Source organism: Microtus pennsylvanicus, chromosome 11, assembly GCF_037038515.1.
Source record: "Microtus pennsylvanicus isolate mMicPen1 chromosome 11, mMicPen1.hap1, whole genome shotgun sequence".
Taxonomy (NCBI): Eukaryota; Metazoa; Chordata; class Mammalia; order Rodentia; family Cricetidae; genus Microtus; species Microtus pennsylvanicus.
Genome location: NC_134589.1, coordinates 34,046,135 through 34,069,044, shown reverse-complemented (window position 1 = coordinate 34,069,044; position 22,910 = coordinate 34,046,135). Strand labels below are relative to the sequence as shown.

At 41.2% G+C, this 22,910-nt stretch overlaps 1 protein-coding gene across 1 annotated transcript in view; it reads left to right on the top strand.

Moving 5' to 3' along the window:
• Tex14 (testis expressed 14, intercellular bridge forming factor) overlaps window positions 1–22,910 on the top strand; it is a 100,564-nt gene that overhangs the window by 65,600 nt on the left and 12,054 nt on the right. The window contains exons 18-23 of the mRNA XM_075941794.1: window positions 5,802–5,868; window positions 11,365–11,446; window positions 13,948–14,075; window positions 15,812–16,017; window positions 17,479–17,575; window positions 22,378–22,446. Coding sequence (XP_075797909.1) covers window positions 5,802–5,868; window positions 11,365–11,446; window positions 13,948–14,075; window positions 15,812–16,017; window positions 17,479–17,575; window positions 22,378–22,446 — 649 coding nt within the window. The remainder of the gene's footprint in view (window positions 1–5,801; window positions 5,869–11,364; window positions 11,447–13,947; window positions 14,076–15,811; window positions 16,018–17,478; window positions 17,576–22,377; window positions 22,447–22,910) is intronic.

The following is a 22,910-nucleotide window of genomic DNA, read 5'->3' as shown; positions in this document are numbered from 1 at the left end:
TGTGGCGAGTGTTCTGCCCTGTAAGCCACTGCTTAAAGCAAGCACCCTTTGTGAAACTTGTGCCTGCATTTCAGCACACACATGTTTTTTGGCTTGAACATCTTGTGGCATATCTCACAGGAATTTGCATCTGGTGCGGGGCTCACAGGAATATCTTCTCTTTTCTGGCCTTTGGTTTTGGATGATGGTCCAGCAACGGCCAAGGCTGCACTCAGGGAGGACTTAGCCACAGCAGCAGCAGCATGAGCCTCAGATGTCTTCTTGTCTTTTCCTGGATTTGCCTGTTTCTTTTTCTGTTCCTCTAGAATGTGCTCTGCTATGCTTTCAACAGTCTCCTCAATACTTAATCCAGAGAGCGAGTTCTTGTTTTTGTTTCTAACTTTTTAAACAAAACCAGCAAGCTCATAATATGGGAATACCCCTAGTGGCTTATTTTTATATTACTTTATATTTTCTTTAAAGACTTTATTATTATTTATAAACTGTTTACTTTTTTATCACTGTTTATGCTCATTTTTTTTCTGCACTCATTTTTAAACACACTGTAACCTGTTTAGAAGTTCTTTCCATCTGGATCTCTCTTTATGTTGAATCTGTAACCTTTTCTGTCTACATGAACAAAACCGAACACCTGCCATGTGGCTTAGCTCATGGTGCACTGGCGGCTCACGCACATAGGCAGCTGCCAGTGGACATGTCTCTGTACCACTGCTGGCATGAGAGTGTAACTGGAGGTGTCTCTCCTGCCAGCAGTTCCTGAACAACCACTGAGGTTTAATATTAGTTACTAACTGGCTAGCTCTACATATACATTAACCCATTTCTAATAATATGTATATTGCCACATATCTTGTGACTTACCAATAAAGCTCTGGCACCTTACCCCTCTGGTGGCTGCTGGGGTCTCTCTGACACCACCTTCGTTCTCCCTGTAGCTGTTTGAATTTACCTCCTAGCTGTATTCTGCCCTGTCACAGGCCAGGGCAGCTTCTTTATTAACCAGTGGTAATAAAACATTTACAGCATATGGAAGGGCATCCCACATCGTCTCCCCTTTTTCTGTCTATCTAAAAAGGAAGTTTTTAGCTTTAACAAAAGTTATATATAACAAAACAGGTATCAAGCAAAAATTACAGTAACAATATTTAGTCTATTTGTATTTGGCAAAATTAAAGAAAATATTCTTTTTTTTAATTTATTTATTTATTAAAGATTTCTGTCTCTTCCCCGCCACCGCCTCCCATTTCCCTCCCCCTCCCCCAATTAAGAAAATATTCTTTTCATCTACCTTTGCAAGCCTAAAATTTTACATCTAATTTATCTTTTATAAGGAAAACTATAATTATAACTATCTAGTCTTCAGCTCCATCATAGACCCCAGAAGGATATAATATTACCTAAATAAATAGGAAGTGCATTGTAAGCATCTTCCAAAACTCTAGAAATGACAGATAGCTGGCTGCCTGGAGAGTCAGTCACCCAAAGTTCTTCTGCAACAAAGTGTCTGTCTGATTCCTCAGTGAAGCAGGAAATAACTGTCCCGCTTATATTGGCAGTTAGTCAGTCACTTTCCATCTAGCAGACTCTTACATGAAGCAGGATCCCTGAAGGACTCCCATCTTGTTTTGGCAAGTTCAGCAGTCATTTTCATATGGACCCTGCATGTCCAGTTTATAGAGCATACACTCAAGCAGTCCAGGCAGGAGCAGTTTCTTGCCTAAATGGCTAGGCTTTCCACATTGAAAGTAAACTCCATAAGGAGCTTCTCCAATGCCGTCATCCTTATGAAATAATCGGTGCTGCCAGGAGCAGACGTGTTTCACTGTCAAGAAAAGTCTAAGTTCTTAAAACATTTTAAATGCCAAATTCTGTAAGTCTTTTAAGAGTTTGAAGATTACCTATTCAACTGAAATATATTTCAGTGTTTCTAGAAAACCTAACTAATATGACTATAAGTTTGACTATTATAGATGACTATTAATTTGTATTTAACTATATATTTTTAAATGAACTGTATAAACATAATACCTTAAACAATAGTAGAAATATATATATAGTATAACAAAATTGACTTTAAATTTGTATCAGTACATCAAAATCCATATCAATATAAAGTATTTTGAGATTATCAGTTGCTTTTTAGATTAGATTTAATAATCTACTTTTTAATCATTTCTATATCATGTCCCCTTTTTTTCTTTAGAAAGAGATTGACTATGACCATTAAGTAATTATAACCAACCCTCTTTAAATGAAAACAAACATTTATAAATAATACTGAATTGTTTACAAACAATATGAATTTGGTCATAGTTTTCTATACTATTTCCTATGATTGGGAGCATTGGTAATTTTATAGAGATCCTGAGAAAATTTAGAATTATGATTAAATGTTGGCTGTAGTAGTCTGTGATACTGCATAGTTTCAGCCAGTTGCCTTGAAGCTGTTCTGGATGTTGAATCACCTGGGCCATCGCTCCCATGGAGACCTCTCAGGGGGTCTTGCTTGATCAAACCATATTAGCCTGGAAGGAATCAGCAGCTTCTCATCCTCTGTGGAAACAAAAGCAACAGCATATCCTTAGACCCAGATTTTGAAGTCAGGACACCTTAGCAGCTCTCATTGTCACATGTCTCTCTGCAATTAGCTCACTAACAGTCAAAACTTAAAAGAAAACGCTCTCTGTGTATTTTCTGTCTCCATGTGGCTCTTTTCTTATGTTATTGTTATTATTTTTACTGTTACTGTTATTGTTATTGTCTCTTTAAAGACTTTGCTTTCTTTTACAAACCATCTCTTTTGCCGGGCGGTGGTGGCGCACGCCTTTAATCCCAGCACTCGGGGAGGCAGAGGTTGGTGGATCTCTGGGAGTTCAAGGCCAGCCTGGTCTACAAGAGCTAGTTCCAGGACAGACACCAAAGCTACAGAGAAACCCTGTCTCGAAAAACCAAAAAAAAAAAAAACAAACCAAAAAAAACCAAACATCTCTTTTTATAACTGTCTGTGCTCTTTTTTTCAAGCCTGTGTATATTCTTTAAACACACTGTGACCGTTTAGAGATTTGTTTGTTTGTTTTTGTCTGAATATTCCTTTATTGTGTATCTGTAATCATTTTTTGATCAGTCTTTTAAACTGGTAAGTGGACGTGGCTAGAACCAAAGCAGCCGCTTTGGCTGTTGTTTTCACCCAGCTTGGCTTTTCAACATGGTGGAAGTAGCAATGAACATCACACTTACCCACCCCCACCCCAAGCTGCCATCAGGTAGCATGCAGCTGATCCACAAACCTTTTTTATGTGTATGAGCAAAAGCCAAGTCTGTCACACAGTGCAGGCCTCTCTGTACTGAGGCCTGTGTGAGTCTACCTCATAGCGGCTAGTGTCCAGCTCCATCGTGTAGGCAGCTGATTGGGAGACACGACTCTGTGCTGCTGCTGGCATGAGACTGTGACACCAGGAAGCCCAGTGTGACTCCATTTCTGGAAGTTTAGAGGTTTCTTTTTTTTAAAAGCTTTCTCAGGCCCTATGGAAATCCAAGAGCCTCACGTTGGTACACCATTTGTAACTGGAGGTTTATCTCCCACCACCACTTCCCAGATAACCACTCTGAGGCTTCATATCAATTACAAACTGTCTGGCCTATTAGCTTAGCCTTCTTACTCGCTAGCTCTACATATAAATTAACCCATTGCTGATAAGCCATATATCGCCATGTGCCCCATGACTTACTGATAAAACTCTGGCATCTTACCCCTCTCGTGCCTGCTGGCATCTCTCTGACACCGCCTTCTTTCTTCCTATATCTGTTTGAATTTCCTGCCTATACACTGCCCTGTCATAAGCCAAAACAGAGTCTTTATTAACCAATGTTAATAAATTATTCAAACCATACAGAAGGGCATCCTTTCCTACATCATGAGACACATGAGACTAGGAAGCCATGTTTGGCTTTGATTTTGATGTTTAGAATGTTTTTTATAAGCTTTCTCAAGATTTATATGGATATATGTGGCCCCCACATTGGGTGCCATTTGTAGGCAGATATTTCTGTCTCGTTAGCCAGCTCCCAAATAACCACACAGAGACTTTTTATTAATTATAATAGTGCAGTCATAGCTTAGGCTTGTTATTACTAAAACTAGCTCTTTTTTTTTTTGGTGTTTTTTCAAGACAGGGTTTCACTGTAGTTTTAGAGCCTAGGCTGGAACTAGCTCTTGTAGACCAGGCTGGCCTTTAACTCACAAAGATCCACCTGCCTCTGCCTCCTGAGTGCTGGGATTAAAAGCATGCACACCACTGCCCTGCTACTAACTAGCTCTTACAACTTAACCCATTTATTTTCATCTATGGTCTTTTACATGACTCGTTTACCTTTATTCTGTACTGCCCATGCTGCTTCCTCTGTGGTTCCTGGTGTCTCCTTGCAGCTCTGCCCTTCTTTCCAGTGTTCACTCTGACCACCCCCCAAATCTTGCCTAGCTATTAGCTGTTCAGCTTTTTATTAAACTAATTCAAGAGACAAATCTTCACAGTATACAAAAAGATTATTCCACAACATATTACAGTGATAAAACAAGATTTTTTTTAAACATTGAACTTGTTTTGTTTTTCAAGATAGTGTTTCTCTGTGTAACAGTCCTGGATACCCTGAACTAGCTCTTATAGACCAGGCTGGCCTTGAACTCAAAGAGATCTACCTGCCTCCTCTGCCTCACAAGTGTTGGGATTAAAGGCGTGCACCACCACTGCCCAGCCTAAATGTTGAACCTTTTTCTTTAAAGATTTATTTATTTATTACGTATACAACATTCTGCCTCGATATATGCCCGCACGCCAGAGGAGGGCGCCAGATCTCATTACAGATGGTTGTGAGCCACCATGTGGTTGCTGGGAATTGAACTCAGGACCTCTGGAAGAGCAGCCAGTGCTCTTAACCTCTGAGCCATCTCTCCAGCCCAATGTTGAACTTTTTAAGGGAACTTATTTTTATGTTCATTGGTGTTTTGCTTGCATGTATGTCTGTGCAACGGTGCCAGATTTCCTGTAACTGGAGTCACAGACAGTTGTGAGCTGCCTTGTTGGTGCTTGGAATTGAACCCGAGTCCTCTGGAAGAGCAGCTGGTGATCATAATCACTGAGCCATCTCTGTAACCTACATTTGTGAGGTATAAAAAAAATATCATTGTGTGTATGATGCATACGTGTGGGCATATGTTCCATGGCTCATATGTAGAGGACATTTGGGGGTTGATTCTCTTCTTCCACTTTTGTGTGTGTTTTAGGGATAGAATTCAGGTCTCGAGGCTTATGTGGCAAGTGCCTTACTTACTGAGCCATCTTACTAGTCCAGTATATGAAGTCTTTTGACCAATATGGTACACAGTTGCATTTACTTAGCTCACACAAACAGGGAAGGACGTTTATTCTTTCTACCATCTGAGGGCTGGGAAGATGGGCTCTACATTGAACACACTGACTTAGCTGACGAGTCTCTCTAGTACTTGTTAGAGTATTGCACAAGGGACAATGCTGGGAAGAAGTAAAAGTCACACAGTGGAGGTGGAGGGAGGGCTTGTTGTTGAGAGGAACACAACTCACAATATTGTCTGGAAAAACGCTCTTTTCCTGTACTTCTCAAGGTAACATCAAGAGAGGGCTTAGTATATAGCTCTGTGTAGAGCACTTCCCTAGCATGCACAGCACTGGCCAACAAAACAAAAATATCAAGAAATGATCTCTTTACTTTTTAAAGATGCATTTGCATTTAGTGAACCTATTTTCTTTGCTTATTTTTTTTAATAGACCTCAAGTCCCATAGAAGAGGACTTTGAAAGAATCCAAAATTCTTTGGCTGAACCTGAAGGCTATGGTAAGTTCCAAGGCAGGTTTCTTTAGAATCCTTTGCCTTTATTTTCTGTTGGATGTTAGATTATAGGTGTTTACAGCTTGAGATGGGAGATGCTTAGAAATAACCTTGTTCAGCCGGGCATTGGTGGCGCATGCCTTTAATCCCAGCACTCGGGAGGCAGAGGCAGGCGGATCTCTGAGTTGGAGGCCAACCTGGTCTACAAGAGCTAGTTCCAGGACAGGCTCCAAAGCTACAGAGAAACCCCGTCTTGAAAAACCAAAAGAGAAAAGGAAGGAAGGAAGGAAGGAAGGAAGGAAGGAAGGAAGGAAGGAAGGAAGGAAGGAAAGAAAAACCTTCTTCAGACTTTTTTTGCAGATGAGAAAACCAAGCAAGGCTCAGTGACCCTTTCTCATGAGAATGATTCCTTTTGGGAACTGGGGAGATGACTCAGTGACCAAGAGCACTGGATGCTCTTCTAGAGGACATGGGTTCCATTCTCCTCCTCCTCACACATATGATTTCTTTTTGTTGTTGTTGTTGTTGTTAAATATTTATTTATTTATTTATTTATTTATTTATTATGTATACAATATTCTGTCTGTGTGTATGCCTGAAGTCCAGAAGAGGGCACCAGACCCCATTACAGATGGTTGTGATCCACCATGTGGTTGCTAGGAATTGAACTCAGGACCTTTGGAAGAGCAGGCAATGATCTCAACCTCCAAGCCATCTCTCCAGCCCCCCCACATATGATTTCTTTGGCTGAACCTCAGGTATCCTTGGCTGTCCTGGAACTAGTTCTGTAGACCAGAAATCACCTGCCTCTACCTCCTGAATGCTGGAATTAAAGGCACCCACCACCACCACCCAGCCTGGATTCCATTCTTAGGATCCACATAGAAGTTCAGTTGTCTATAACATCAGTCCCAGGGTATCTGATGCCCTCTTCTGGCCCCCACTGGCACTGCGTGTACTTGCTGCACAAACATATATGCAGGCAAAGCACCCATACACATGAAATAAAAGTAAAGGTTAAAAACAAACAAACAAAACAAAAGAATGAGTCCTCTCCTCCTCAGCGGGCTCCCAGTAGCCACACGTTGTGCTGACGTGTTTTCTAAGTGGTGCTCACTCACAGAACTGTAGGTCCCTGATGGCACACAGCTGGTTATCTTTCTTGACCATCCTGAGGGATCTACACAGACACACAGCTGCTTATTGATAGCACAAAAGTTAGAACTTGATTTCTGGTCTTTCTTCACCCTAGAAGTCAGAATGTCACCATCATTTTCCTTTGTTTAGCATCTTTTTTTTCTTTTAAAATTTATACTTTTAATCCCAGCACTTGGGAGACAGAGGCAGTTGGAGCTCTTCAAATTCAGCTTGGTCTACAGAGTGAGTTCCAGGACAGCCAGGACTCCATAGAGAAACTTATCTTGAAAAACATGAAATAAAAAAAAAACAAAATTTACACTTTTAAAATTAATGTAATAAATTTAGAAAAAAAGAAAGAAAAAAAATTAATTTAAAAACAAGATTTTGTTGTGATGTTTTCATATTATACACACACTCTGCCTATAGTCAAGGATTTCCTTGTTCCCCAATCTTGTTTCTAGAGTGTGCATATGCTGTAGGAGGCGGCTTGTTTGTTCCCTGCTGCTCAGCCCTGAAATAAACACACAGAAACTGTATTAATTAAACCATTGCTTGGCCCATTAGCTCTATCTTCTTTTTTTTTTAAAGATTTATTTATTTATTATGTATACAGCATTCTGCCTCGATGTATGCCTGCACACCAGAGGAGGGTGCCAGATCTCAGTATAGATGGTTGTGAGCCACCATGTCGTTGCTGGGAATTGACCTCAGGACTTCTGGGAAAGCAGCCAGTGCTCTTAACCTCTGAGCCATCTGTCCAGCCAGGCTCTCACTTCTGATTGGCTAATTCTTACATCTTATTTTAACCCACTTTTATTAATCTGCTTATGGCTGTGGCTTACCTCCGGTGGCTACATGGCATCTCTTTGACCCTGCCTTCTTTCTCCCACTATTCAGTTCAGTTTTCCCAGCCTACCTCTATTCTGCCCTGCACAGGCCCAAGACAGTTCCTTTGTTAATGTTATTTATTCATAGCATACAGGCAGGAATCCCACATCATGCATATGAGATAAAATATGCAGTGTTTGTCTTCTGTGTCTAACTTTTTTTAACATTATGATCTTCAATTCTATTTTCCTTCAAATAACAATTTTATTCTTTTTTTTTTATTTTTTGGATTTTTTGAGACAGGGTTTCTCCATAACTTTTTGGTTCCTGTCCTGGAACTAGCTCTTTTAGACCAGGCTGGCCTCGAACTCACAGAGATCCGCCTGCCTCTGCCTCCCAAGTGCTGGGATTAAAGGCATGCGCCACCACTGCCCGACTTCATTCTTCTTTATATCTGAATAAAACTTGTTATGTGTACACAACAAATTTTCTTTATCCATTTGTCTGTTAATAACTATCTAGGCTGATTTCTTATTTTGGCAGTTTTCAATATGCTTACAATCCTACAAAGCAGTAACAGCCAATTTTGCAGATTCAACTTAATATACTAGGAAGACTTTGGTTTGCTTGTCTTTTTTTCTCTTTGAAAGCAGAGTTGGGGTTTTATTAGTTATTAATACAGGCTTAAGCACTAGAAAATCAGCAAATAAGATGTCCCTGAGAGTCACGTGTGGGCTTGTCTGAGAGTCTCCTTTTTCTTTCCTGTCTCTTACTTTTTTACATTCATGTATGCATATATGTGTGGAGGAGAGCTACACATGTGGACCAGAGGACAATGTGGAAATCAATTCTCTGCTTCTACCGTGTGGGTCCTGGGCCTCTAATTCTGGTTATCAGGCTTGGCAGCAGATGTCTTTACCTGCTGAGTTATTTTCCACTTGCCTTCTCTTTCCCTCACCCCCGCCTTGATGCCAGTTTCACTATTTAGCCCCCTCTTCCCCAGACTGACTTTGAGGTCATGACCTTCTGCATCAGCCTGAGTTCGGAATTATAGGCCTTTGTCATCATGCCCAACTTGCAGCCCCTGATTTCTGTGTGTCTTAGAAAGAACTTTCCATTACATAAGAAAGTAACAGTGGAGCAGCAGGCAGGGTAGTGAGCTGTTGGTTCTGCAACAGAAGCTGGACTTGAAGCTGGGGATGTGGTTTAAGTCATAAAGTGTTTGCCATGCAAGCATGAGAACCTGATTCTGATCCCCAGAGCCTGGCATGGTGGCACACACTGGTAATCCTTTCACCAGGGAGGCAGATACAGGTGGGTCCCTGGGGCTTCCTGGCCAGCCAGCCTAGCCTACTTTGCAAGCTCGAGCCCAATGAATGACTCTGCCTCCAAAAAGGGTGGATAGCTCCTAAGGAGCAACACTTGAAGCTGACTTCTGGCCTCTGCATGCACATGCAGTGTGTGCATACTCATGAACTCACATTTAGACGCAAAGCTAGAAATGATACCACACACGTACTAGCAAATTACCAAGACCCTGTCTCAAAGTAAAAAGGCCTGTGGGTCAGGATGCATTTTAGTAGCAGAGCAGCTGCCTGTTGTGGGTATGTCCCTGTGTTCAGTTCTAGGACTGGAAAAGAGCTGCAAGCTTTAAGATGAAGTTACATTCTCAGGATTCAGACTATGTATATTAAAAGACCCCAGGGTTGAGCTAGGTGGTGGTGGCACACGTCTTTAATCCTGGCACTAGGAGACAGAGGCAGGCAGATCTCTGTGAGTTCCAGGACAGTCTGGTCTATAGAGCTAGTTCCAGCATAGCTAGAGCTGTTACACAAAGAAACTTGTCTGGAGAAAAACAAACCAAACCAACCAAACAAACAAACAAAAACCCCAGGGTCTAGGGACACTCATCTTTTTTGCAGTCTTTACCAATGACCACTTTCTGTGTGTCTGGTATAAACATGGCCACTGATTTGGATGAGTGTTCTGCTGGACAAAGGAATGGTAGAACGGTTAGAACAGAAGACCAGGGCCAGTTCTGAACAAGCGTCTGAAGTGGATGAAAATCCTTGGGCTTCTATTGTGTTCCGTTCTTACAGCCTTTCCCTCCATTCTCCTACAATGTATACCCCCTTCCCATTGTAGCAGAAGTAACAGTGAGAGGCCTGCTGGTTCTCAGCCTTTTCTACCTCTGGCTTTTGTAGATCCTTGGCCAAGCTACTTAATCCCAAGCTTCCATTTCCCTCTCGTGCTAAAGATAGTAACAAATTGTGGTTACTAGTTTATGCTTTCTTGATGTTTATCTTTCTAAAGGAATGTCACAGGAAGAGGAATCCCAGCCCCAGCATTTCTCTATTAGTCTGGTTTCAGAGTGTCTTCATGCCTGCTATAGGCAGCGCTGTTCTGATGGACCTTTCTGGGCCCATCAGCGAGCTGGACCTTAGGAGTGGGGAAATGGAATCTGTCGTTCTTTCTGTAGGACAGTTTAACAACGGAAAGAAAGGAAAGTGAATGGCAGTCTGTTTGTCTACATGCTTGAGAAGCATCTTAGAGAGAACTGGGGAAGTCTAACCTCAGACACTTGATACCTGGAAAAGCAGAAGACTCTAATTCCCCTTTCAGCACTTAATCCCCCTCTCCCTGCTCTTCTGTCTTTAGAGGGTGTTGATAGCTAAGAGGCATATTTTTTACTGTCTGGAAATCCCCTGTTCATGATCTTCCCTGCAAACCCCTGGAGGTGAGAACCAAACCCAGGACGTTGCTCAAGTGCTCTACCACTGAGCTAAAGCTAAATCCCCCACCACTGCCACTTTGGATTTAGAATCTTTTTTTTTTTTTTTTTGGTTTTCAAGGGGTTCTCTGTGTAGCCCTGGCTTTCCTAGAACTTACTCTGTAGACCAGGCTGTCCTAGAACTTCTGAGTGCTGGAATTAAAGGCATGCACCACCACCTGACTTTTTCTGTTGTTTTTGTTTTCAAGACAGGGTTTCTTTGTGTAGCCCTGGCTGTTCTAGAACTAGCTCTGTAGAACAGGCTGGCCCTCAACTCGCAGAGATCCGCCTGCCTCTCCCTCCTAAGTGCTGGGATTAAAAGTGTGTGCCACCACTACCAGGTTCAGTTTGGCTTCTTGAAAAGACAAAATGGCATTTGTTTTCAGAAATAACTGTAAATCATTTGGTTGTGTTTTGAGTTTTGGAATAAAGTTCTCCCTTCTGAGTTTGCACACACCATGGCACGCATGTGGAGGCCTGAAGACAACTCTTAATTGGTTTTCTCCCGCCATTTGTGGGATCCAGAGACCTAATTTAGGCTGTCAAGCTTCTGGGCAAGTGCCTCTTACCTTCTGCAGTATCTTGAAGCCCAACCCAAATGATGGTGATGGTTTGTTTATTTTTTGAGCCAGCATCCCCCTATGTGTTATTTAGTCTGGCTGTCCTAGAACTTGCAATGTTAGCCAGACTAGTCTTGAGCTCACAGAGGTCTGCCTCCTGAGTGCTGGAATTAAAGTGAAACTACATTTTCTTTATCCTTTCAGTTGAAGAAAAGTTTCAAATAAGAGAATTCTTTGGAAAGAATGCTGAGAGTTTGACTGAGCCTCAGTTCCAGGCTAAGCAAAGGTACAACTGTTATTTTTGTATTCAGTTTTAGGCTTAGGAGCAACATTTATTGGCAAAAGTAATTATATGTATGTATTACTTACATTCAGGTGTGTTATTCACTATCATGCAAATTAGTTCTGTGCAACCTAAAAATATTAGGACTTGTTCAGCAGAATTTGATGGGTAGTGAAAGGGAGTAATTTTTTTTTTCGAGACAGGGTTTCTCTGTGGCTTTGGAGCCTGTCCTGGAGCTAGTCCTGTAGACCAGGCTGATCTTGAACTCACAGAGATCCACCTGCCTCTGCCTCCCGAGTGCTGGGATTAAAGGCGTGCGCCACCACCGCCCGGCGGGAATAATTATTTTTATTCAGATCCTGGTTCTTGACATTTTATCCATATGACTTTGGTCATAGGTCTCTGCCTCTTTTCTGTCACGTCTTTAAAATAGGAATGATAAAGTCAGGACTGGTGGCATATGCCTTTAATTCTAGCACTATATGTTCAAGGCAAGCCTGATTTACATAGCAAGTTCCAGGACAGGCAGAGATACACAGTGAGATCCTGTCTTAAAAGAAATGAACAAATAAAATAGGTATAATAATTCTGAGAATACTGACATAGGCATTAAAGATAACTACAACTTCTGGATATTTGTTCCTAAGAAACAAACTCTTAAATCATCACAAAACATATGCATGAATATTTATAGTGGATTGATTTGTAATACTCCCCAAATGGAAACCCAGATGCCTCACTGAATGATGAGACAGTAGTACACATCTATACGTTGAATACTACTCAGCAGTAAAACATGTCAGAAATGGTTCAGGTGCACATTTTTAACCCCAGCACTTGAGCAGAGGCAGGTGGATCTCTGAGTGCCAGCCTGGTCTACAGAGTGAGTTCCAGGACATCCAGAACTACATAGAGAAACCCTGTCTCCAACAAACAAAAAAAAAAGATTTAGTGTGAGATCTGCTTATAGTTCTGTGTCCCATGAGCTCTTATTCTTGTCATAAATATATTTAATGTAACCATCTTTCTTCTTTCACAAAAAGCCATTATTAAATTGATGATATGATCTATTATTAATAGCATCTTATAATCAAGGAAATACAGTAATGATGGTGATTATGGTAATAAGGTTACTACTTGAGATAGATTAAATGTACTTTCTTCATAAATATTCTTTTATAAATGGGAAGTTTTATTTTATCAGCCAGAATATGTTTCAAATTATATATATTTTTTGTCTTGTGATGCCAGGAATAGAACTCCAGGGCCTGTCTGTCACACACTTGGCAAGTGCCCTGCTGCTAAACCACATCTATAGCTCAGTATCTCTTTTTTGTTTGTTGTTTTTTCCTTGATTTAGGAGTGAAAGAGTTATAGGCTTGTTCCACCCCGTCCCCAACCCCATGTTTGTTTGTTGTTTTGCTGATTATTTTTCTATTTAGCCTGGGGCCTTGGACTGACTGTGTAGCCTAGGCTCACCTTGAAGTTGAGGCAGTCCTTTTGCCTTAACCGCTGAAGTGCTGAAGTTGTGGGCATGAGCAAACTACCACTCCTGGATCCAGCATCAATTTTAAGATAGATATTTTAAATTTCTATTTTATTTGCATTGGTATTTTGCATAAAAGTATGTATACTTGTGTGGTATGTCCAAGGAGGTCAGAGGAGGGTATTGGATTTCCCTAGAACTGGAGTTACAGATGGGTGCTGGGGATATTTCTTAATATTTCTTTTAGATAGTCTCTGATCTATTGGAAGTATAATCTTTGTTTTTTTTGGACACGGTATCTCTGTAGCTTTAGAACCTGTCCTGGGACTCCCCTTCTAGACCAGGCTGGCCTCAAACTCCCAGAGATCCGCCTGCCTCTGCCTCTCAAGTGCTGGGATTAAAGGCGTGCATTATCACAGCCCAGCAAAAAAGTACACTTTAAACGTTATTATTAGAGCAGAACATGGTGGTCCACATCCCAACATTAAGGATTCTGAAACAGTAAGATCATGAGTTCAAGGCTAGCCTATGGTGAGTTCAAACCCACCACAATAAAAGAAGTTCCAATCAGGAATATAGGAATGTATTGTTCTGTTTTTCCAAATATCTCACCACATCTCACAATTACTTTGTTCCTTTAAGACAGTCCTGCAACCAGGTGGTGGTGGTGCATGCCTTTAATCCCAACACTCAGGAGGCAGACACAGGTGGATCTCTATGAGTCTGAGGCCAGTCTGGTCTACAATGTGAGTTTCAGGACAGCCAGGACAGCTGTTACACAGAGAAACCCAGTCTCAAATAATAATAATAATAATAATAATAATAATAATAATAATAATAATGATAATAATAATAATAAAAGACTGAGTCTTGCAATGTAGTTGGGTTGGCTTTGAAATCACTGTAGCTTAGGATGGCCTTGAAGTCATGGCAGTCCTCCTGCCTTAGCCTCTGAACAGGTGGGTTAACTCAGTTATATCACCATGACCAGCTTACTGTGTGTTCTTTAATTCTTTAGATCACTGACACACATTCAAGACCTGTCGAGTATCTCCTGTGAACAAGACAGCTGTTTCAAGGAAACCTCATGCAAAACACCCAAATTAAAGCATGCACCCACTAGTGTCAGCACTCCGCTCAGCCAAGGTAATAATCAGACACAGGGGGGAATGTTCTGGAGGATGGATTTATAGGCCCTTCTATTTGTCCTCGTTTGGCAGAGTCCTGATGTCTGTTTTCTCCCAAAATGAAGGTGTGTTCTTTTCTTTACTTCTTTTTGTTGTTTTGTTTTTTGAGACAGGGTTTCTCTGGGTATCCCTGACTGTCCTAGAACTAGCTCTGTAGACCAGTCTGGCCTTAAACCCAGAGATCTGCCTGCCTCTGCCTCCTGAGTGCTAGGAGTAAAGAAGTGCTAAAATACTTGTTCTTATTATATGTGTATGGGTGTTTTGCTGTAGGCTGTCCAACTAGCCTAGACCAGAAATAATTACACAGAAACTGGATTATTTAAATCACTGCTTGGCCCATTAGCTCTAGCTTCTTATTGGCTAACTCCCCTTACATCTTAATTTAACCCAATTCTATTAATCTGTATATCACCATGAGGTCATGGCCTATCAGCACAGTTCCAGCACGTCTGACTCTGGCGGCGACTCCATAGCATCTCTCTGACTCTTCCCTTCTTCCTCCCAGCGTTCATTTCTGTCTTCCCCACCTACCTAAGTTCTGTCCTATCAACAGGCAAGGCAGTTTCTTTATTCATTAACCAAGAAAAGCAACACACAGACAGAAGGACCTCCCACACCATTTTGCCTGCACATGTTTGTGTACCACATTCTTGCAGTGCCCACGGAGACCAAAAGAGGGCGACTGATCTTTGGGTCTGGCATTTACAGCTGGTTGTGAGCCCCCAAGTGGTTCCTGGGAACAGAATCTGGGTCCTCTAGAACAACAAGTATTCTTAACTGCTGAGCTATCTCTAGCCCTGCAAAGGTATTTTTTTTTAAGAGTCAGAACTAAACAGTAACTTCCAGGTAGAGCTATGGTGTAACCATGTAGCAGACCCTCCCTGCTGGAGACAGCCTGTTGCAAATGGAGACAAGTTGGGTTTTAGCACTGGGCTGCCTTCTCCTCAGAAACAATTAAATATTCTCCAGGCTAAATAGCCATATCTCTTGAATTGTCTTTTTATTTGTGTACTTTGATGTTGGGGATCAAATGTAGGACTTTGTAAAGCCAGGCAAGTTCTCTCCCACTGAAATATATCCTAGAACTATCCTCTCTGATTTTTTATGAATTGCAAAAATGCCACAGGCATGGTAGAAAAAAATAAGGAATTCTTTATTTCCCCCTTGCTTTCTGATTTAGTAAAGCTATAACAAACCCAGTTTTCATTACCAATTTGTGTTTTTGATTTTCTTTGAGAATGCAGGGCAACCAAGGCGGAAGGTTATCTACCTGAGTTTGCATTGGAAGTGGTAATGGTGCTATAGCTGTTATTAGAAGCCAGTGTTAGAGTGCAGTGGTGGAAACATTCCAGTGTGGAGCCTACTCTGAATCCACACACACCTAACTTAACTGCCGGATACTAGCCATACAGTCCTTGAATCCTGCTGTTACCACATGTAACCAGCATCAAATAGTTTTGCTGCAGGGTTCTTATTTTTGGTAAATTTGTGACTTAATTTCCTTTTATTTCATTTTGATGACCAGCTTTATATATATATAATATCCTAAGAATATAGAGCTTTAGACCTGAGGAGCTGTTTCAGATTCATGGTTGTTTCAGTTATTAGCAATCTGGAAAATTCCAAGCATAGTTACAGCTTATGATTGTTTATAATGTAAAGAATTTAGACACTTACTGCCCTCTTTTCTCCTAGGGTCAGTTTCTTCAGATGCTAGTCACTATGAAGACTGCCTCAACAGTACCACATTTCAGGTTAAAAGAGGATCTGCATTTTGTTGGGATGGTCAAGAATCTATGAGAATTTTGTCTGCCGAATTTACAACTGTCCGAGAGAGAGCACAGCGCCTGGAGTCTCTCCTGGCTTCTTCTAGGCCTCTACCTGCAAAAATGGTTGATCCTGTGAGTGTCCAGTTTTGCGTTTCACTTTCATGAGGTCAGTCCAAGGCCCTCAGTGATAGAAAAGGCTGAGAATTCTCCAAATTCATTGAGAAGCAAGAACTATGCTGCATTGCTCCCAGGCATCCCTGGGCTTCTCTCTGGAGTCTGTTCTGGGAGGTTTACCTCGTGCTTCTTGACACATGCTGTCTCCCTGAACTTGCAGGAGAATTCATGTTATAGCACCTTCTCCTCGCCCATGAGTTCTTTTTTCTTTCTCCCTCATATTGCACTTTTAGTCTTTAGAAGAAAACCACAAATTCCTACATAATACTTCTCATTAAAAACCTTTTGGCTGACCCTCTGTATTAGTTGATTTCTGTTGCCAAGGTGAAACACTGATCAAAATCTACTCAAGGGAAGAATGGGTTAATTTGGCTTATAGGTTATAGTCCCTCAACTAGGGAAGCCAGGGCAGGAGCCTGGGGGTAAGATTTGAAGCAGAAACCCTGGAGGAACTCTGTTGTCTTGGTTACTGCTATTGCTATAATAAACACCATGACCAAGGAGATTGGGGCCTTGCTTACAGTTTGAGGGCTAATCCGTGAATCACGGCAGAAGCATAGCAGGCAGGCATGGTGTTGAGGCAGTAGCTGGAAGCTCACATCTAATCCACAGGTTACAGACAGAGCACAAACTGGGCCTAGCATAGGCTTTTGAAACCTCAGAGCCCACCCTCAGTGACACCCGTTCTCTAACAAGACCATGCCTCCTAAACCTTCCAAAGCAGTTGACCAACGAGAAAGCAGACATTCGGCTGTGTAAGTCTGTGGGAGCCATTCTCATTCGAATCACCACAGTTGTTTACTGGCTTTCTCCTGGCTTTTCAGTTATTTTTCTTATATAGTCCAGACCATCTGCCTAGGGGGTGGAACTGCCCACAGTAGTCTGAGGTTTCCTACATCAGCTAGCAATTAAGAAAGTGCCTCAGACATTCCTATAGGCAAATCTGATGGCAGCAGTTCTTCAAGTGACAACTAGGTATGTCAGGCTGACAACTACAGCCAACCATGATGTCTTCTTGGGAGCAGAGTGGTTACTTTCCTTAGCATTCAATGGGAAACTGATTGTAAATGTTTTTGGTATTTGGCTCACAAAGTTCCACTCAGAAGTGAGAAAATAACAAGGAACTTTATGCTTTCACTCAACGAACTGTTAATTGGGCAGATTCTAAGTTCCAGGCACCATATCCAAACCTGAATAAGAAAGATACAGGCCCTATCTAAAGTTACCAGTGGCTTAGTGAGGGACATGCCCAATGTGATTACTAAGTGCTCAGCAGAGACAAAGCTTCCCGGGGAGCTACCTGTTGAATTTGTGACTTACTCTCAAAAGTGAGTACAAATTACTAAGCTACATATATGCCTTTTCACCTACTGCACATGATGCTTACCATATTTTATGTCTCAAATTCTTTTCTTATAGAAAAAATGGTCTGCGATTAGTGGAGTTGGTTCTTCTAACATTTTTGTGCCATCTGTGACATCAGCCCATGCTATCCAGAGGAAGCACCTACCCAGAGGTACCCTGTATTTAATATCAAAGAAGTATGAGAGTATGCCAGTTTAAGAATGCTTAGTGATGTGGGAGTGTCATATATCAATCTGTTGATTTCATTAGCTAAGCAATAAAGAAACTGCTAGGCCCATTGGATAGGCCCACCCTTAGGTGGGTGGAGTAAACAGAACAGAATGCCGGGAGGAAGAGGAAGTGAGGTCAGACTCGACAGCTCTCCTCTCCAGAGCAGATGCCTTCAGAGAGACACCATGCTGCCCGCTCCAGGGAAGATGCACGCTATGAAACTCCGACCCAGGATGGACTTAGGCTAGAATCTTCCCAGTAAGCGCACCTAGGGGCGCTACACAGATGATTAGAAATGGGCTAAATTAATATGTGAGAATTAGCCTAGAAGAGGCTAGATAGGAAGGGGCCAAAGCAGTGTTTAAATGAATACAGTGTCTGTGTAATTATTTCGGGGCATAAGCTAGCCGAGCCAGGTGGCTGGGGTCTTGGGGACGCAGCCCCACCGCCGCCTCATATTACTACAAATGACGCCCAGACGTGTGGCTAACTGAGTCCACAGAAAGCCTGAGAAAGCTTGGAAAAGAATAGAGTAAAGCGTGTTTCTTGTGGCAATTTCTCGGGTCTACTCTGCTTGCTAGAGGCAAGCAAGCGCCTCATCTAAGAGAGGCTTCCTGACTCAGCTTTAGCTGCAAAAGCCTGCAGCTCATTAAGAGGTCCTGCCACGAAACACTTAACCGGTGTTGACGAAAAGCTGAACGCATGCTTTTCGGTTTTCAGCCGTAGCAGGAAAAAAGCTGCGCTGTTTAAAAATACCAGCTTTCTGGGCCATCCTGCCAGGGCAAACTCTGACTGTTTGAGGCAGGAGGGCCGGCTACCGACAGAGGACTTGAGTGTTGTCTGTTGTAGCTTGCTGGCTGGCAGGGACCTTGAAACACCAGTTGTGGCTATAAACATGGCTACAGCCAGTACCTTAGCCGTGAGGCTGGAAAGCTAAGGAATGGACTGGATCTAGCCGGCAAAGCCAAGCCTTTAGTCCTACTGATATTGCTCAATAATTTAAAGGCTCGTGTGGTCAAAAAAGAGAGATATACAGTAAAGAGAGATTCAAAGACAGAAAAAAATTTCTGAATGGTTTACTGTGTGTTAAAAATATATGCAGACTAAAAGTTAAAATTCTTAAAGTAAACCTCTGTGACTTCAAGGTGTGGTAGCACACGCCTTTAATCCCAGTGCCTAGAAGGCAGAGACAAACAGATCTCTGTGAGTTCAAGGTGTAGTAGCAAACACCTTTAATCCCAGTGCCTGGGAGGCAGAGACAGGCGGATCTCCGAGAGTTCAAAGACAGCCTGGTCTACAGGGTTATTCCAGGTCAAAGATATACGCTCAAAAAGCAAAACGTTAACCTAGGAATGTCACAGCTTAGATTCTTAAGCGCCTAGTGATTTAAAGGCGCAAATCAAAAGTGCTCCTGGATAGTAAAAAATGTTACAGATTCACAATAAAACAAATTCAGACATAAAAGATCACAGTGTTGGATGAATGTACGTTGGCTTGGGAGAGAGAAGAAAAAGAATATAGAGAATAAAGTTAATGGTTTAAAAAGAAAAAAGAAAAAGTAAAGTCTTTAAAGAGACAGAGTACAGATAGTTATAGATATAAATAAAAATAAGCAGCGTAAAAATGAAAAATTCACAGAGAGTCTGGATTATGTACATTGTGTTTTCTTTAAAATTTTTTACTGTTAAGGAGCTAAGTACAGAGAGACATTTCATTATATGGGCTGCCCAGTGGAACCAGAACGGATATCATGAGGGTATGATTTCAGAATTTGGGTCTAAGGATATGATGCTTTGGAGAGAGTCTTCTTTTGTTTTCACAGAGGATCAGACCTTGTGGATTGCATCTATCCCGATTTGGTATGATGGACCACGTCCTCCTGAAGGTTTGCTGTGAACATCTTCAGATAATTGCTTTGCTCAACTGCCAACTGAGATGAAACTAGCACACAGGTTATACCATGAAAGACCTAATTAACGACGCCCCCATTCAGCAGGAAGCAGTTTGGAGAGAAAAAACTGCGCCCATGTTCCCAAAATATGGTTTATAAATGTTCTTTTACATTTAAAGGGGGAAATGATATAGGTATGAATAATTTGCATTAGTATGGATTTTAAGGTCAATTTTGTCATATGTATATGCATATTTCTGCTATTGATTAAGATATTGTGATTGTGTAGTTCATTAAAAAATGTAATGTATAATTAAGAAATACAGATTAGTGGATAATCATCCGTAATAGTCAAGCTTGTAGTCATGTTAGATTTTCTAGATATATAGAGATATATTTTAGATAGACATTCTTCATGTCTTTCAAAGATTACAGAATAGGACATTTAATGTTTTAATAACTGAGGACTTTTCATGACAATGAGACACTCTGCTCCTGGCAGCACCAATCTACTTCAAGAGGAAGATGGGCATCGAAGAGGCAACTTATGGAGTTTGATAGCCATTTGGGCAAGAAACTGCTCTTACCTGGACTATTGCATAAACTGGACACAGAGAACCCGCAGAGAGAGGACTACTGAACTTGCCTAAGGTGAGATGATCTTTCGGGGTTCCTGATTCATGAAAGAGTCTGCGAGACATTCTGCAGGACACAACAGATAGTGACTGAACTGACTTTGAATTTTCCTGCTTTATGGAAATGTCTGCTGGATACCATGGGCCTGAAGGCTGAAGATGCATGCCCCAACGGTACAGAGGAACTTTGAGTGACTGTCCAGGCAGCGAGATGTCTCTGTCATTTCTAGAGTTTTAAAAGTTGCTTTTTTCTTGTTTGCTTAGGTCATATTGTATCTTTTTGGAGTCTTTGATGAAGTTAAGAATAGTTAGTTATAGTTTTCCTTAGTTATGATAAAGTTTATTGTAACTTTTACTTGATAACTGTTTTGTTATATGTAATTTTGCTATGTTAAGGTTAAAGCCTTCCTTTTTTTGTTTAAACAGAAAAAGGGGAAGTGATGTGGGAGTGTCATATATCAATCTGTTGATTTCATTAGCTAAGCAATAAAGAAACTGCTAGGCCCATTGGATAGGCCCACCCTTAGGTGGGTGGAGTAAACAGAACAGAATGCCGGGAGGAAGAGGAAGTGAGGTCAGACTCGACAGCTCTCCTCTCCAGAGCAGATGCCTTCAGAGAGACACCATGCTGCCCGCTCCAGGGAAGATGCACGCTATGAAACTCCGACCCAGGATGGACTTAGGCTAGAATCTTCCCAGTAAGCGCACCTAGGGGCGCTACACAGATGATTAGAAATGGGCTAAATTAATATGTGAGAATTAGCCTAGAAGAGGCTAGATAGGAAGGGGCCAAAGCAGTGTTTAAATGAATACAGTGTCTGTGTAATTATTTCGGGGCATAAGCTAGCCGAGCCAGGTGGCTGGGGTCTTGGGGACGCAGCCCCACCGCCGCTTCATATTCCAACAGCTTAGGTTGATGTTCATCAATGTTTGATGTGACATTTGGTTTAAACAAAAATATTAATAATGTGAATAAAGAAGTTTAAAAAATAAAATGATCAAATAATCATACCACAGCTTGCTGTGTTGTAGAGTTTGGGTACATTACCTTGTTTCATAGTTTGGGGAATATATAACAAATACTTGAGCTTTTGTAATCATGCCATATATTAGTTCTAGACTGTGTTTCTCCTTGACATATGCTCAGTTTCCTTACCCATTCATTCATTCTTTATCCATGGATTCAGTCAGTGTCAGATGAAAAGTATTTGAAAAAAGATTGCATCTACTGTATTGTATATGTAGAGCTGCTTTTTCTCATCTTTCTTCCCTACCTAAACAGTGTACTGTATCAGTGGTTTACATGGCATTTGCATTCTATTAGGTATTATGAGCAATCAAATACTATGCCACTTTGCATAAGGAACTTGAGCTCTCATGGATTTTAGTGTTGCCAGACTGAGTGATTCTGGAAATACTTATAAACAACAAATAATAATTGTATTTTGAGCCTTTTCTCTTATAATTAAGAATTATTCATAAATATATAGTAGCTCCATAATAATAATAGACTCTGAAAATATTGCTTAATAGTTATCTCCTTTAAAATTTATATTGTTTTCCAAGTTTTGCCCCTTGTACATAAGTCTTATCTGAACCTCTGACTGTTCTTAGGATAGACTTAGAAGACAGTTTTTAATTACACAAGAATGCTAGAAACTTCTAGGGCATGTTACATTTGTTGCAATAATTTTGTTATAATAATAATTTGTTGCAATGTCTAAGGCCTTCCTTTGCTATAGCCCTTGGAATTTCTCTTCGGGGAAGAGAATTTTTTGTATGTTATATTGACAGGCTTGCTATGTATAATTTTGCACCTGGGGAAAGACCCAAAATACGGTTGCTCCCATATCTCTTGGCTTGATAATCTACAGAGAAAGGCCTCTTGCTTTGTGTTTTTGTTCATTTTGGCTTATCCAGAACCTCTGTGTTCTCCCACAACCTGCTCCAGGTCATCCTCAAGCCTCTTAGTAAGAACTTATGCCTTAATCTGATTCAAGTGACCTTAGAGAGAAGCAAAGAGTGGGGTAGATGGGATGAAAGTGGAGAGTAACACCACACATGGATTAAGGAAGCCTCCACTGAGAATGTCATGAGAGATGCTCTCGTGTGCTTTAGTTTATTTCACCGCTGAGAAAGCTTAAGTCCATGAAAGCCTAGAAAATTACAGTTCCTGTCTAGGAGGGTGTTAAGTCATTTCCCCTTATCTTTTTCTAGTGGAAACCACCTCTCAGCATCATGTCAATGAGCTTCCACCGCCAGCTCAGGAGCTCCTTGATGAAATCAGTAAGAGGTGTTCAATACAAAATACACTCCTTGGCCCTGTTGGTTGTGGTCACTGACACCAATATGGTTTCTTTTCCTTAGGTATCAGCACTAGTACAAAAAAATGTAGGAAGGTGTGGTTGAATGCAGAATTCAGAAAGGGACAGTTTCTGAATCAATCGGCCCAGTGTGGCCCAGATAACCAGAGCATTTATTTTGTCATCTGTTGCTTAAAGGGGCTATGAGAAGAGTAAAGGTGTAATAACAGCATTCGGATGTTGTTGGAGATACTGATTTTATTTCTGTGAGGCTTTTGTTTGATTTTGTTTACATTTTTTGAGATAGGGTCTTGCTATGTAGCTCAGTCTGATCTAGAGTTCATTTAATAGCTAGACTGGGCTTAATTCTGTCTTTCTGCCTCAGCCTCCCAAGTGTACCACCATGTCTAAATGATAAGCTCTTTTGATTAAAGGAATTGCTAATCT